The sequence below is a fragment of the Balaenoptera ricei genome, chromosome 4, assembly GCF_028023285.1.
Source record: "Balaenoptera ricei isolate mBalRic1 chromosome 4, mBalRic1.hap2, whole genome shotgun sequence".
In the NCBI taxonomy this organism is placed as follows: Eukaryota; Metazoa; Chordata; class Mammalia; order Artiodactyla; family Balaenopteridae; genus Balaenoptera; species Balaenoptera ricei.
This window is the reverse complement of record NC_082642.1, coordinates 105863912-105877682: the sequence shown is the minus strand read 5'-3', so window position 1 is coordinate 105877682 and position 13771 is coordinate 105863912. Positions and strand designations below refer to the sequence as shown.

Here is a 13771-nt window from a genome sequence, read left to right as displayed (position 1 = left end):
TGTAGAGGTGTACAACCATCATCACTATCTAATTCCAGAACATTTTTCTCACCCTAAAAAGAAACCCTGGGTCCATTAGAAGTCACTCCCCGTTCTCTTGTCCCCCAGCTTCTGGGAACCACTAGTCAATTTTTTTGTCTCTGTGGATTTACTTATTCTGGACATTTCATATAAAAGGAATCATATAATAATATGTGGCCTCTTTTGATTAACTTCTTTCACTTAACATAATGTCTTCAAGGTTCATCCGTGTTTTAACATGTATCAGTACTCATTCCTTTTTATGGACAAATAATATTCCATTGTACGGATATACCACACTTTGCTTACCTTTTCATCAGTTGATGGACATTTGGTTTGTGTCCATTTTTTGGCTGTTATGAATAAGGCTGGTATGAACATTTGTCTACAAATTTTTGTGTGGACATATGATTTCAATTCTCTTGGGTGTATACCTAAGAGTAGAATTGCTGAGACATGCAGTAAACTCTTTTTAACTTTTGGAGGAACTGCCAAACTGTTTTTCAAGTGACTGCACCATTTTATAATCCCAGCAGGAATGGATGAGTGTTCCAATTCTCCACATTCTCACCAAGACTTATTATGTTATCTGTCTTTATTTCACCCATTGTAGTGTTTGTAAAGTGGTATGTCTTTTTGGTTTTGATTTGCATTTTCCTAATAACTAATTATGTTGAGTATCTTTTCATGTGCTTATTGGCTATGTGTATCTACTTGGAGAAATGTCCATTTACTTCCTTTGACTATTTTTAATATTGGGTTGTTTCTCTTTTAACTATTGAGCTTTAAGAGTTTTTTGTATATTCTGGATACAAGTTCCTTGTCAGATACATGATTTTCGAATATTTTCTTCCATTCTGTGGGTTGTCTTTTCACTTTCTTGATCATGTCCTTAGAAGCACAGTTGATTTTGATGAAGTCCAATTTATCTATTTTTTCTCTCATAGGCAAGTTTTGCACGGTATTCAGTGGCATCATAATTCCTTTTTGTTGACTCCTTGAATATTTTATAATTTTTCCCCTCAAAATAATCTGGCCTTATTGATATTAACAACATATTGTCTTATCAGGCTTCTCATCAATGTTTGTCAGGTACTCAAGCATCCAGCTGTTTCTAATAATAAAACATTGAGGAAAGCCTTTGTGAAAGTCCTTATTACAAAAATGTTATACGTCCAATTAATTGCTTTCATTAGAAACATAATTTGGTTTGTATGCTCTAGCATTCTGGGGCTCAAGTGTAGGAAGCTGAAATGGAATAGGAAAAAGAGAAACCTCATAGGTAGCCATTTTCCATAATGTCCTTCATAAATAATATCAGTATCATCATCTCCTTCTCTCCTTCTCAAGCTATGGGAATTGTTTTCATTCTAAGGTACTGAATGTGAGCACTGAGATAAACAGTAAAATATTTTAATACGGTGACTTAGCTTTATGACAGAGATAATAAAAATTTTTGTGGTTGCTATTGTTAGGACACAAAAAGGCTTGTAGAAACTTTATTTTATGTAAAATTTATTAATAATAATAGCTAACATTTATTTAGTACTTAGTATGTGCCAAACACAAAGTGCTTTATGTATATTATCTGAATGAATTTTCACAACAACTCTTTGAGGTAAGTAATTTAATTTTCTCCATTTTTATATGTGAGGAAACTGAGGTATAGAGAAGTAACTTTCCCATGGTTTCACATTTAATAAGTTGTGGAGGTCAGATTCATCTTCAGACAACTTGATTTCAGAACCAAAGTTTAAATGACAACTTTAAACCCTCCACATTCATGATAGTAAAGGGTAACAGTAAGAGTTAAGTAATGTCTTCTATTGCTTTTATATGCTGTATACTTTCCAGGAAATCATCTCTTATTCATTGAATAGCTTGTGTCTGTCTGCCTCCTGAATAAGGTTGAAAAGTCTGTCCTTGCTGCAGTGTTACTGACTCTTTATCATATATTTCAGATCTCAGTGGGAAATGGAGAAGCATAATCTGGAAAGCACAATTAAAACATACTTAAACAAACTGAATGCAGAAACTAGCAGAGCTTTAACAGCTGAGGTAAGAAAAAAGAGATGGGGCTGAGGAGTGAAGTTTTACTTGTGTACTTGTATACTAAAGAATTTTTAAAAGATTTTTTTTGAATAAACAGAATTAAGACATCTGAGGACCAGCCAGAAAAACACAGCTCAAACTCTTGTGCTTTTTTGACTTGTTGGCATTTTGTATATTTTTACTTGAAGATTGATGATCTTATGTTGTTTTCCCCCAAATGACTCCAAGAAATTGTTTTGCTTTAGTATGTATAGCAAATATAGACATCTTAGAAAATTCTCATTAATCCAGGTGACTAAGCCAAACTTCTAAGAATAACATTTCACTGCTGCCATAATATCTCCTTTCTTTGCTATTTAACTACATAGATCTTCCAAAAACACATACACACCATACATTCCAGTGTCGGAAACTAACTTAACTCTTCCCCCAGAAAGGCATCCAGTTTCTTCTAAGTTATTTTAGAACACCACAGCTAGGATCTCTCAAAAGAAATGTGATTGTATGTATGTATGTAATTTTTATTTATAGATAACCAAACTTGATATACAATAAAATTCAAATTTTTGGAGCACTTGTTGACATTAAAAGCATTAGAAACCTTCTCACCTTTGTTATGGTAAGGTCTATTTTTTAGCAGAGTACTCTGGAATCCAGAGCTCAACAATCAACGGGTGATATCTGCACCAAAAATCCCTGGACAGTAAAGTATTGGAGTATTAAATTTAACCAGAAAAAAAAAGCTCAGATTACCTTAAGAGTTCAAGTTTGTAGACTTTGTTTTTCACTGCTTTTAATCAGAAAGTTCCTTTCTACTTCCATTATTAATTTTAGAAACACTTAATGCTGTCTAAGAATATAATGAGCTATTTTCAGTGAATATTGAGTGATCAATAGGAAAAAACAGAGGCCAAATGACCATGCATCAATAATAGTTGGAAGGGATTCCCACTGTTGGAGAGACATTGGCCTAGATGACCTCCAAGGCCCATTTGGACAGCATAGTCCTGTATGGTCTGATTGTTTTCTTACTCCTTCATCAATTAAAAAAAAAATCAAATAGCAGGACTTCTTTTGAGTGTTCTTAAACACACTTGCTGCATAATAGAGTTATCTGAGAGCTTTTAAAAATGCCTTTTCAGGGTTTCCCTGGTGACGCAGTGGTTAAGAATCCACCTGCCAATGCAGGGGATACGGGTTCGAGCCCTGGTCCAGGAAGATCCCGCATGCCCCGGAGCAACTAAGCCCATGTGTCACAACTACTGAGCCTGCACTCTAGAGCCCGTGAGCCATAACTGCTGAGCTCACGTGCCACAACTACTGAAGCCCATACTCCTAGAACCCGTGCTCCACAACAAGAAAAGCCACCGCAATGAGAAGCCCGCGCACCGCAACGAAGAGTAGCCCCCACTCGCAGCAACTAGAGAAAGCCTGCGCACAGCAATGAAGACCCAACGCAGCCAAAAATAAATAAATAAATAAAATGTTTATTTTAGAAAAATCAATAACATAAAAAGAAAAAGATATTCAGAAATTTAAAAAAAAAAACCCGTTTCCCAGGCTACACCTGGTATCAATTAAATTAGAATCTCTGAAACCAAGCCATCATTTTTTTAAGTTTCTGAGATGATTCCAGTGCATATGCAAGTTTAAAAACTAATGTTCTAAAATGTTTCCCAACCCAGTAACTTTCGAATAAAAATATTAGAATTTCAGAATTGATCAAAGAGCTTTAAAATGTGTTATGGGCAGGAAAGAAGCTCAGGTGCTGTTGGAAGAGATTGAAAAAAAATAACTTTAAATTTACTTGAAATGTTTGAGGAAAGAATGTGTTCATTTACAAGGACATCTTTAACTTCTTTCTCTTTCTCTCAAAAATCTGTAGGTATATTTCTTACAGTGTCGTAGAGATTTTGGTTTGCTTCATCTAGAGCAGACTGAAAAGGAATGCCTCAGTCAGCTTGCCAGGGCGACTCACATGGCAGCAAGGTAACCTCTCCCTCTTCCTTAATGTGTCTTGGTGTCTGAGGTACTCACAGGTGGCTCCAAGGTTGAACGTAATCTGTTATGTGTTTTACATATATGACATCAGACTCTTTGGAGTGAAGAAGCCATTGTTTTTTTAAACCTCAAATGTCATTTAGTCACTTTGAGCTTTTACTTTGTTGCTCCTGCTATAGCACTGAGTAGGCTACTAAGTGCAGTAGTAGCTGATGGCAGATTTTTCCCCTCCTCAGCAATGAAACAGATCAAAAGTCTCAGTCAGAGACATGCTTGAAGACCAGATATTTACAAAACAAGGTGGATTCTAATTGGAAAACTTTTTTCTAATTCTTTTCTCTCTTAACGATTGATTTTAAATACCTTTGGAAAAATACATTGAGGGGAAAATCAGTATTAACACCTCAAACCGTGTTAAAGGCAGTTTCCTGCTGTGCTATAAATGAGTGGTTTTCAAATTTTAGGCAGGTTGCATGGGATTCTTCAGTTTATAATTTTATGGGGTACACCTTTGAATTTAAGGAATTAATTAGATTAAAATCTCTGGGACCAAAGCATCACTACTTTTTTTTTTTTTAAACATCTTACAATTTTATTTGTCAAATATATCTCAGCAAAGCTAAAAAAAGGGGGTTAGTTGTCAACATTTAAGGACAATTTTACATTAAAAAAAATCCACACTCTGGCTTCCTTTGAACATTCAGAATATTTGGCAACATCCCATGAGTAACAGCTGGTTGGAGGTGAGTGGTGGCCAGCTGTCTCCTTCAGAAAGGCTAGGCACCCTTCAGTTACCTAAAATTTTTACTACTCCCTACTGAATTATTTGGGACTGTTTTTCACATTTCCATTACCATCCTGGCTCCTATATGGCATCTTAGTTTGAGACCTCTGCCCCAGGTCATAGATTCTCAAACTGTACTATGCATATATAGAAATCACCTGGGGGAGTTTCTTTAAAAAAAAAAAAAAAAGCAGTTATCAGGCCACGGCATATAATTTAGTGGAATTCAGTGAGTCTAGAATCTAGACTTTAAAGAAATTACCTACTTGTGATTTTGTTTCAGGTGGTACCCAGTCACAGTCTGAACATTAGGGGAGACTCTTAGGATAATGTGGTTCCCAAAATATACTCAGAATCACCTGTGGACACAATCATCAGCGAAGTTGTTTGGTTTTTGCATAGATTTCTACAGTCCAACCCCAGGGATTCTGATTTGATAAGTCTGAGAATACATATTTTGAAAAGTTATCTGGGTGCTGCTGACACACAGATGGCCACCACTCCAGGGGCTGAAAGCCTAAGGAATTACACTTATTGACAGAAAAACAGTGAGTACAATGGGAAGCTAGGAATAGAACTGGCTAACCTTAGCCAGATCTGAATTCTTGTCTGATTCCCTGATATTTTGTTTGGTAAGAGATGACAGGATAAAATACAATTCCAGGCTTTTTCTCTTTTTCACTAATGATTATTTCCAGTAACTTTACTTTTCATCAACTCTGACTTTCTCTGATTTTACATGTCAAGAATTTTTGGCCACGCAATATAGTGACATTGGATGGGGTATGGGGGCGAGAATTTGGGAAAGCAGTGACTCAAAGCCAGGACAACGACATCACTTTTATCTGGGGACAATGAAAAATTTAATAGGGTAGTAGAAACACTTTTTCTACTTCTTACAAAATCAGTTTCCTCAAGGCCTTACTCTTCCAGCTTTGTTCTACATAACACAGTAAATTCTGGGTGGTCGTGAACTCTATCCCCCCAGTGAATGAGAATTCTTTTTCATAAAGTGGGACATTTCTTAGGTTCACATCACCCCCACCTTGACAGATGAGGACTTTTCCACAGGTGTTACTTAGTTCTGTTACACTGGAAAGGATGGAAACGGACCATTGATTCAGTTTGATCAATAGTCACTGAGCATCTCTTATGAGCCACCCACTGTGCTAGAAGCTTAGGGTTCAATTTAGTGGAGGAGAGAGACACATATGTCAACAAATAATTACACGGCTGTGCAACAGATCTAGAGAAGAAGAATGCTCATGGTAGAAATGACACAGAAGTTAAAGTGATAAACTGGGGTAGGGATAGGGTGGGCAGCGGACTGCACAGGTGATATGTAAGCAAAGTTTTGAATATTGAATAGGAGTTTCAGGCAGACACCGGGATCACTACTTTTAATGATTATTATTTTAATATAATCATCATTATTCTTCAATTCTAAAGAATCAGAATCTCTGATGTTTAACAAGATTCCCAGGAGATACTGATGTGCATTCATGTCAGGGAAGCACTGTTGTAAGTGATCAGTCTATCTTTGCTTGCTAGAGGGAGAGAGGATGCTCTATAAATTAGAATATTATCAAGCTTCTTTGTATGAGATGATCTCAGTGATAGCTTGTTACGCTCTTTTGTGCCAGGTGGTAGTGGGGTGGGGATGTTTTAACAGATAGAGCCTTTTGAAAGGCCACATGAAATCTCTCTTCTTGAGATGCCAGACCCTAAACACCTCAAAGCTGTTTTACTTAAGTCGTTTGATGGGCATGGTGGGCAGAGCTGCTGTGTTTGTGCAATTTAGCATATCATAGAGACAACAATCTAATTCATCCTCGCAGAAGAGGTATTTCTTTCTGACTTTCCTTTCTATAGGGAATATCTTTTTCTAATTTGCAAAAGAGCCTGATAGGCCAACCATGGCCCTGTGATGTCAGGGTTAATGTGAAGATAGTCCAAAACCTGCTTTCAGGATGTCAACATCTTTGAGAATGCTCCTGCATTGGATGACTAGGGCAGTTCCCCTGTGTGGCCTTCTGCCTCCCTTCTTCAATGGAGGATTCCTATACAGAGGAATGTCTTTGTTTCCTAGTCCTTTAAAAAATTTTTGATAACAAGCCCTTCCATACAACTTTCTGCCCATTTGAGGTAATTGGTGATAGAGATAATTTTGTTGTTTTACTTTATCTATATACATGCTAGAGAACATAATAGAAATTTTTGGAAATCTAAGTGGCATATAAAAAGAAAGAACTTTCTCTTGTGTCTCCATTTCTATACCAGCAACCTAAAATCACTTCAGTTAAAGGCTGCAGTAGACAGTTGGAATGCCATTGTGACAGATGTTAGAAACAAGATTGCATTCCTCAGGGTAAGTCATGAAGTATTTAGAGTAAATTGACTGAATGGTGTAGGTGGTATATACTTAAAGAAAACATCTAACATTAAAAATAATTACTAGAGAAATTTAAGGAAGAACATGTTTTTTCATTGCAGTTATTAAAGTTTATGCCTTTTTGAGGTTTGAGACTGATTACTTCCATTGTAGTTGGTTGTAGATAACATCCTAGGCTCTTACATGTGGTCTTCTAGGTCCTTAGTCTAGTAAATGGTAAACTCAAAAATTGTGCCTCACACTTAATTTTCCTAGAATTCCAAAGATAACTCTGCTCCAGTCAGAAATAAATGTCTTAACTTGATCTGAGTAATTATGTGTTTACAGAATTAAAAGGAAGATCAAGCAGATCTGTATAGTTTTCAATCTTAACTTTTTATGTAATTACTCCCTAATGCAAAATAATAAATTCTTAATTATTCATTTAATAGAATTAGGACTGTGCTAAAAGTAATCTAAAGAGGTAACCCACTGAATATTTGTCTAGCTTTGTCCTTGGTGGTCTTCCTTGTTTCTTTCCCAGACTCATTCATACTCAGTCTTTAGTGATGCTTAGCATATTTATTGGATTTATTCAAAGTTCTGGCCTCAAAAGAGATGCTCCTTGTTCTCTATCATTGTTTTCTTCTAAGAACGTGTCCTCTATATGGAAGTTTCTAAATGTTTGAAGACTTTCTCTTCCAGCTCTTGTGGTTTGTTTACAAAATAACATATAAAGCAAAATGGGGACAATGCCAAAAATGTTGAAAGTATGTTTTTAAGCTTCAAGGATAGGAGTCTTACCTTTGGCAAAATCTAAGAAGAAAAAACAAAGGTATATGTGGAACTGGAGAAAGCTACAGGTATAACTTTTAAGGTTAAAAAAAATGTGGACATTCAAAAGTTTTCCCTAAAACTTCCCCTCCAGTTTTTAAAATGAACATTTGCAAGTAGTTCAACTCTTTGTTACAAATATTTTTTCCCCATATTTATCAGCAAGTAGATTATTTACATCTTCTTGATCTTTAGACTCTGTTTACTTTATACCAGTGGTTCCCATTTGGGGGCTAAAACTTATGGAAACACTGAGGAGTTATCACAGAGATCTGTGAATTATGTGTCTCTGTATCTTGTCAATCAATAGATACTGCTAAAAATACAACTATTTACATTTATGGATAGTGGTGTATAGAGTTGTTTTTATGTCAAAAATTCTTTTTATATTATTTCTGGCATAATAGATTGGAAGTCACTCATCTATATTGTACTATTCAAAACTACATCAAGTATTTCCATATACTATTTCTTTGAAGTTGATTTTGTTGTGAAATATTGTTTCTCCTACTAGACACAGTACAATGAACAAATTAACAAGGTGAAGCAAGGGTTTGCCTTGAGTACCTTGCCTCCAATCCAGCTTCCTCCACCACCACCCAGTCCTGAGATACTGGTAAGAAATACAGTTGACTCTTGAACAACGCAGAGGTTGGGAGTGCCAACCCCCCCTCCCCCCGCCCCATGCAGTCGGAAATCTGGGTACTGCTCTCTCTGCCTCACAAACAATGGAATTGATAAATGACTACCCAAGAGCAGGAAGCTGAAACAGTTTGGATAGAATCAGGACTCAAACCCTAGTTTTTTGATTCCACATATTGTGATTTCTAATCAAATGCAAACTTTCTCCACATTTAGTTAATTTAAAGATCTGTAAAATGAAAATATAGGGACTGTATTTATTGAAAAAAATCAGTGTATAAGTGGACCCACATAATTCAGACCTGTGTTGTTCAAGTGTCAACTGTATAACATTTTGAAAAATCACCATCTTCATCTTGATAAAATGGTAACAGCTTTAGAACACTGAATATGCATTATGTTTGTGTGTTCAGAGTGGAAAGGGTACATGTAGTGTGTATCATTTGTAATTATGTCCATTCCTGCTGTATCATCTACAGATGATATGACTAGTTGGCTGACTCAGCTGAGGCAAGAGGTAGGTTGTATCACTGGATTTTAGTAATGCGTTTGATATCTAAAGAGGTAATATATGCTCATTCATCCTGTCGATCACACTTACATTATGAGAGAAAACTGATGAATGCCTAGAATTCCCAATGCCCTCAAGTTACTGCTAGATGACTAAAACATCTCAGCATAATACCCTAGCATGCTGGACTTCACCCCCCCCCCCCACTTCAACTTTAGACTCTGTTTTCCTTAACTTTTATCTTCTATTCTACCTTTAACAGTAAGGACAGGTTTCATTTATGACCCTTCCCTGCTTACTGTAAGGGATAAATGGGTCTTCATCAGACAAACTAATCTCTATGCTATACTATTTATGTTAGCCTTCTGGGAAACACAGCACCTTAACCCAATAAACTCATACAGCTTTCCAAAAGACCTTTTAGAACAGAACCACTTTAGTATTTGTTGTAAAGCTGGTTTGGTGGTGCTGAACTCTCTCAGCTTTTGCTTGTCTGTAAAGGTTTTAATTTCTCCATCAAATCTGAATGAGATCCTTGCTGGGTAGAGTAATCTTGGTTGTAGGTTTTTCTCCTTTATCACTTTACATATGTCCTGCCACTCCCTTCTGGCTTGCAGAGTTTCTCCTGAAAGATCAGCTGTTAACCTTATGGGGATTCCCTTGTGTGTTATTTGTTGTTTTTCCCTTGCTGCTTTTAATATATTTTCTTTGTATTTAATTTTTGATAGTTTGATTAATATGTGTCTTGGCGTGTTTCTCCTTGGATTTATCCTATATGGGGCTCTCTGTGCTTCCTGGACTTGATTAACTATTTCCTTTCCCATATTAGGGAAGTTTTCAACTATAATCTCTTCAAATATTTTCTCAGTCCCTTTCTTTTTCTCTTCTTCTTCTGGGACCTCTATAATTCGAATGCTGGTGTGTTTAATGTTGTCCCAGAGGTCTCTGAGAATGTCCTCAGTTCTTTTCATTCTTTATTTCCACTATTTTACCTTCCAGGTCACTTATCCGTTCTTCTGCCTCAGTTATTCTCTATTGATCACTTCTAGAGTATTTTTAATTTCATTTATTGTGTTGTTCATCATTGCTTGTTTCCTCTACTGGGCATATACCCTGAGAAAACCATAATTCAAAAAGAGTCATGTACCACAATGTTCATTGCAGCTCTATTTACAATAGCCAGGACATGGAAGCAACCTAAATGTCCATCAACAGATGAATGGATAAAGAAGATGTGGCACATATATACAATGGAATATTACTCAGCCATATAAAGAAACGAAATTGAATTATTTGTAGTGAGGTGGATGGACCTAGAGTCTGTCATACAGAGTGAAGTCAGAAAGAGAAAAACAAATACCGTATGCTAACACATATATATGGAATCTAAGACAAAAAAAAAAAAAGTCATGAAGAACCTAGGGGTAAGATGGGAATAAAGACACAGACCTACTAGAGAATGGACTTGAGGATATGGGGAGGGGGAAGGGTAAGCTGTGACAAAGTGAGAGAGTGGCATGGACATATATACACTACCAAACGTAAAATAGATAGCTAGTGGGAAGCAGCCGCATAGCACAGGGAGATCAGCTCAGTGGTTTGTGACCACCTAGAGGGGTGGGATAGGGAGGGTGGGAGGGAGGGAGATGCAAGAGGGAAGAGATATGGGAACATATGTATATGTATAACTGATTCACTTTGTTATAATGCAGAAACTAACACACCATTGTAAAGCAATTATACTCCAATAAAGATGTTAAAAAAAAAAAACAGAACCACTAGATAATAACCTTTATTATGATAACAGATCTGAGGGTAAGAAAAGGAGAAAGGTGTGATATATTTAGGGGTAGATCACTTTTGACATTAGCATTTCTGCTTATAGTAGAACTTTGAAAATGTTTTTTCTACAAATACTATTTGAGTATATCAAAGAACTTAAAAATTATGTGAATTGTGTGGAGTTACACTATGTTTCAAAAGCAGAATTCAGAGCTGAAAGCATTATGATATGCACCATGGGCTTTAGTTTAGAATGAAAGTATTGCCTTTTATATTTTTGGTTAATTCAGGTTTTATAGGAGCATTATATTATGGATATTATTATTCTAGGCTTTGAACACCATCATACCCAACTCTCCTGATAAGGAGTGTGTTGCATAGATGACAGAAATCCCAGATTCCCTGTAGTTCTGTGGGAAGTAACACATATTCTTGGTAGGATTTCTAGAAACCTGTTGCCTCTGCCTGTATTCAAACTACTGCCTATAGGTTGTAGTTAAACTCTCCCATGACTCTAAATATAAAATGGCTCTAGAGACTCGGACACTAGAAACAGAGTTGTTCTTTGGAGTTTTCTGGAACCAGACTGGCATAATCTATCTGATACTAGTGACACTATAACTGACAAACATAATCAAACCTTGACCTCTACATCCTCATCCCTTCAGAGACTTGCTTATGGCTGATGTGGCTACCCAGGTTTAGTCAAGGGAAAAAACCCGCTGGCAGTTAGGCTCAATGGAATTTATAAGCATCCCTTGCTAACGCTTGAGAGGTACATGTGTATCTTTTGTGCTTCCTAACCAGAGTCACTGCTGTGCTTTATCAAAGCTGACAGTTGTGTTAAAGTACAAGCATCAGTGACCACTGAGAATTAGTAGAACAGTTTGAGAGCACAGATGCTAGAAATGTGACCATTATTTTTGCAATAAATTGAGGTAGTATTATACAATGGAAATACATTAGAGGTCTGGGTTCAGGTCCTAACTCTGTGAAGAACTGTGTTGGTTTTGGGAAACTCAGCTGTCCCAGACTTTGGTTTTCCTATCTACAAATCAGGAAATTGTACTAGATGATCTGATCACTAAAGTCTGTCTTTCTGAGATTCTAGTATTGTAAAGAATGGTTACCAGGTTTTAAATATATATAGTAGTCTAACCTGAGAAGTCTGGAATAATGGGTATTGTTCCCAGTTTAACCCAGTATTTTTATGTGTTTCATTATGTTTTGATTTTTGTAGCCTGGCTGTCTAATCCTAAAAGTAGTGTTAGGTAATTGTTGTCCTCAAAAAGAGCAGGACTACTAACTCAGTACCCATCATTCATTATTTAAGAACTTTATATTATGAAAATTTTGAAACATACATAAAAACAGAATGATGAACCTCTGTGAACCCAAGAGCCAACTTCAACATCATTATCAACATTTTGTCAGTCTTGTGCCATGTCATCCCCTTCTTCCTCCCCACTGGAACATTTTAAAGTAAACCCTACATCTCATCCATTTATACTTTAGTATGCATACCAAAAAGATGAGGACTCTTATTCTTGAGATTTTTCTTGTTTCTTGAGGTAGGATTGTATTGCTATAAACTTCCCTCTTAGAACTGCTCTTGCTTCATCCCATAGGTTTTGGGTCGTCGTGTTTTCATTGTCATTTGTTTCTAGGTATTTTTTGATTTCCTTTTTGATTTCTTCAGTGATCTCTTGGTTATTCAGTAGCGTATTGTTTAGCCTCCATGAGTTTGTATTTTTTACAGTTTTTTTTCCTGTAATTGATATCTAGTTTCATAGTATTGTGGTCGGAAAAGATACTTGTTATGATTTCAGTTTTCTAAAATTTACCAAGGCTTGATTTGTGACCCAAGATATGATCTATCCTGGCGAATGTTCCCTGAGCACTTGAGAAGAAAGTGTATTCTGTTGTTTTTGGATGGAATGTCTTATAAATATCAATTAAGTCCTTCTTGTCTAATGTGTCATTTAAAGCTTGTGTTTCCTTATTTATTTTCATTTTGGATGATCTGTCCATTGGTGAAAGTGGGGTGTTAAAGTCCCCTACTATGATTGTGTTACTGTCGATTTCCCCTTTTATGGCTTTTAGCATTTGCCTTATGTAATGAGGTGCTCCTACGTTGGGTGCATAAATATTTACAACTGTTATATCTTCTTCTTGGATTGATGCCTTGATCATTATGTAGTGTCCTTTGTCTCTTGTAATAGTCTTTATTTTAAAGTCTATTTTGTCTGATATGAGAATTGCTACTCCATCTTTCTTTTGATTTCCATTTGCATGGAATATCTTTTTCCATTCCCTCACTTTCAGTCTGTATGTGTCCCTAGGTCTGAAGTGGGTCTCTTGTAGACAGCCTATATACGGGTCTTGTTTTTGTATCCATTCAGCCAGTCTGTGTCTTTTGGTTGGAGCATTTAATCCATTTACATTTAAGGTAATTATCAATATGTATGTTCCTATTACCATTTTCTTAATTGTTTTGGGTTTGTTTTTGTAGGTCTTTTCCTTCTCTTGTGTTTCCTGCCTAGAGAAGTTCCTTTAGCATTTGTTGTAAAGCTGGTTTGGTGGTGCTGAATTCTCTTAACTTTTTTTTTTTTTTTTTGAATTCTCTTAACTTTTGCTTGTCTGTAAAGGTTTTAATTTCTCCGTCAAATCTGAATGAGATCCTCGCTGGCTAGAGTAGTCTTGGTTGTAGGTTTTTCCCTTTCATCACTTAAATATGTCCTGCCACTCCCTTCTGGCTTGCAGATTTTCTGCT

The 13771-nt window shown here is 36.3% G+C and overlaps 1 protein-coding gene across 6 annotated transcripts in view; it reads left to right on the top strand.

Moving 5' to 3' along the window:
• Positions 1-13771, top strand: part of DZIP3 (DAZ interacting zinc finger protein 3) — a 116805-nt gene that overhangs the window by 90783 nt on the left and 12251 nt on the right. For all 6 annotated transcript variants that reach the window (XR_009502945.1, XR_009502944.1, XM_059921190.1 and 3 more), the window contains exons 23-26: positions 1983-2079; positions 3959-4062; positions 7139-7226; positions 8578-8679. Coding sequence is in view for 4 of the 6 variants with exons in the window: in XM_059921190.1 (XP_059777173.1) it covers positions 1983-2079; positions 3959-4062; positions 7139-7226; positions 8578-8679 (391 nt within the window). In the remaining 2 variants the exon portion in view is untranslated. The remainder of the gene's footprint in view (positions 1-1982; positions 2080-3958; positions 4063-7138; positions 7227-8577; positions 8680-13771) is intronic.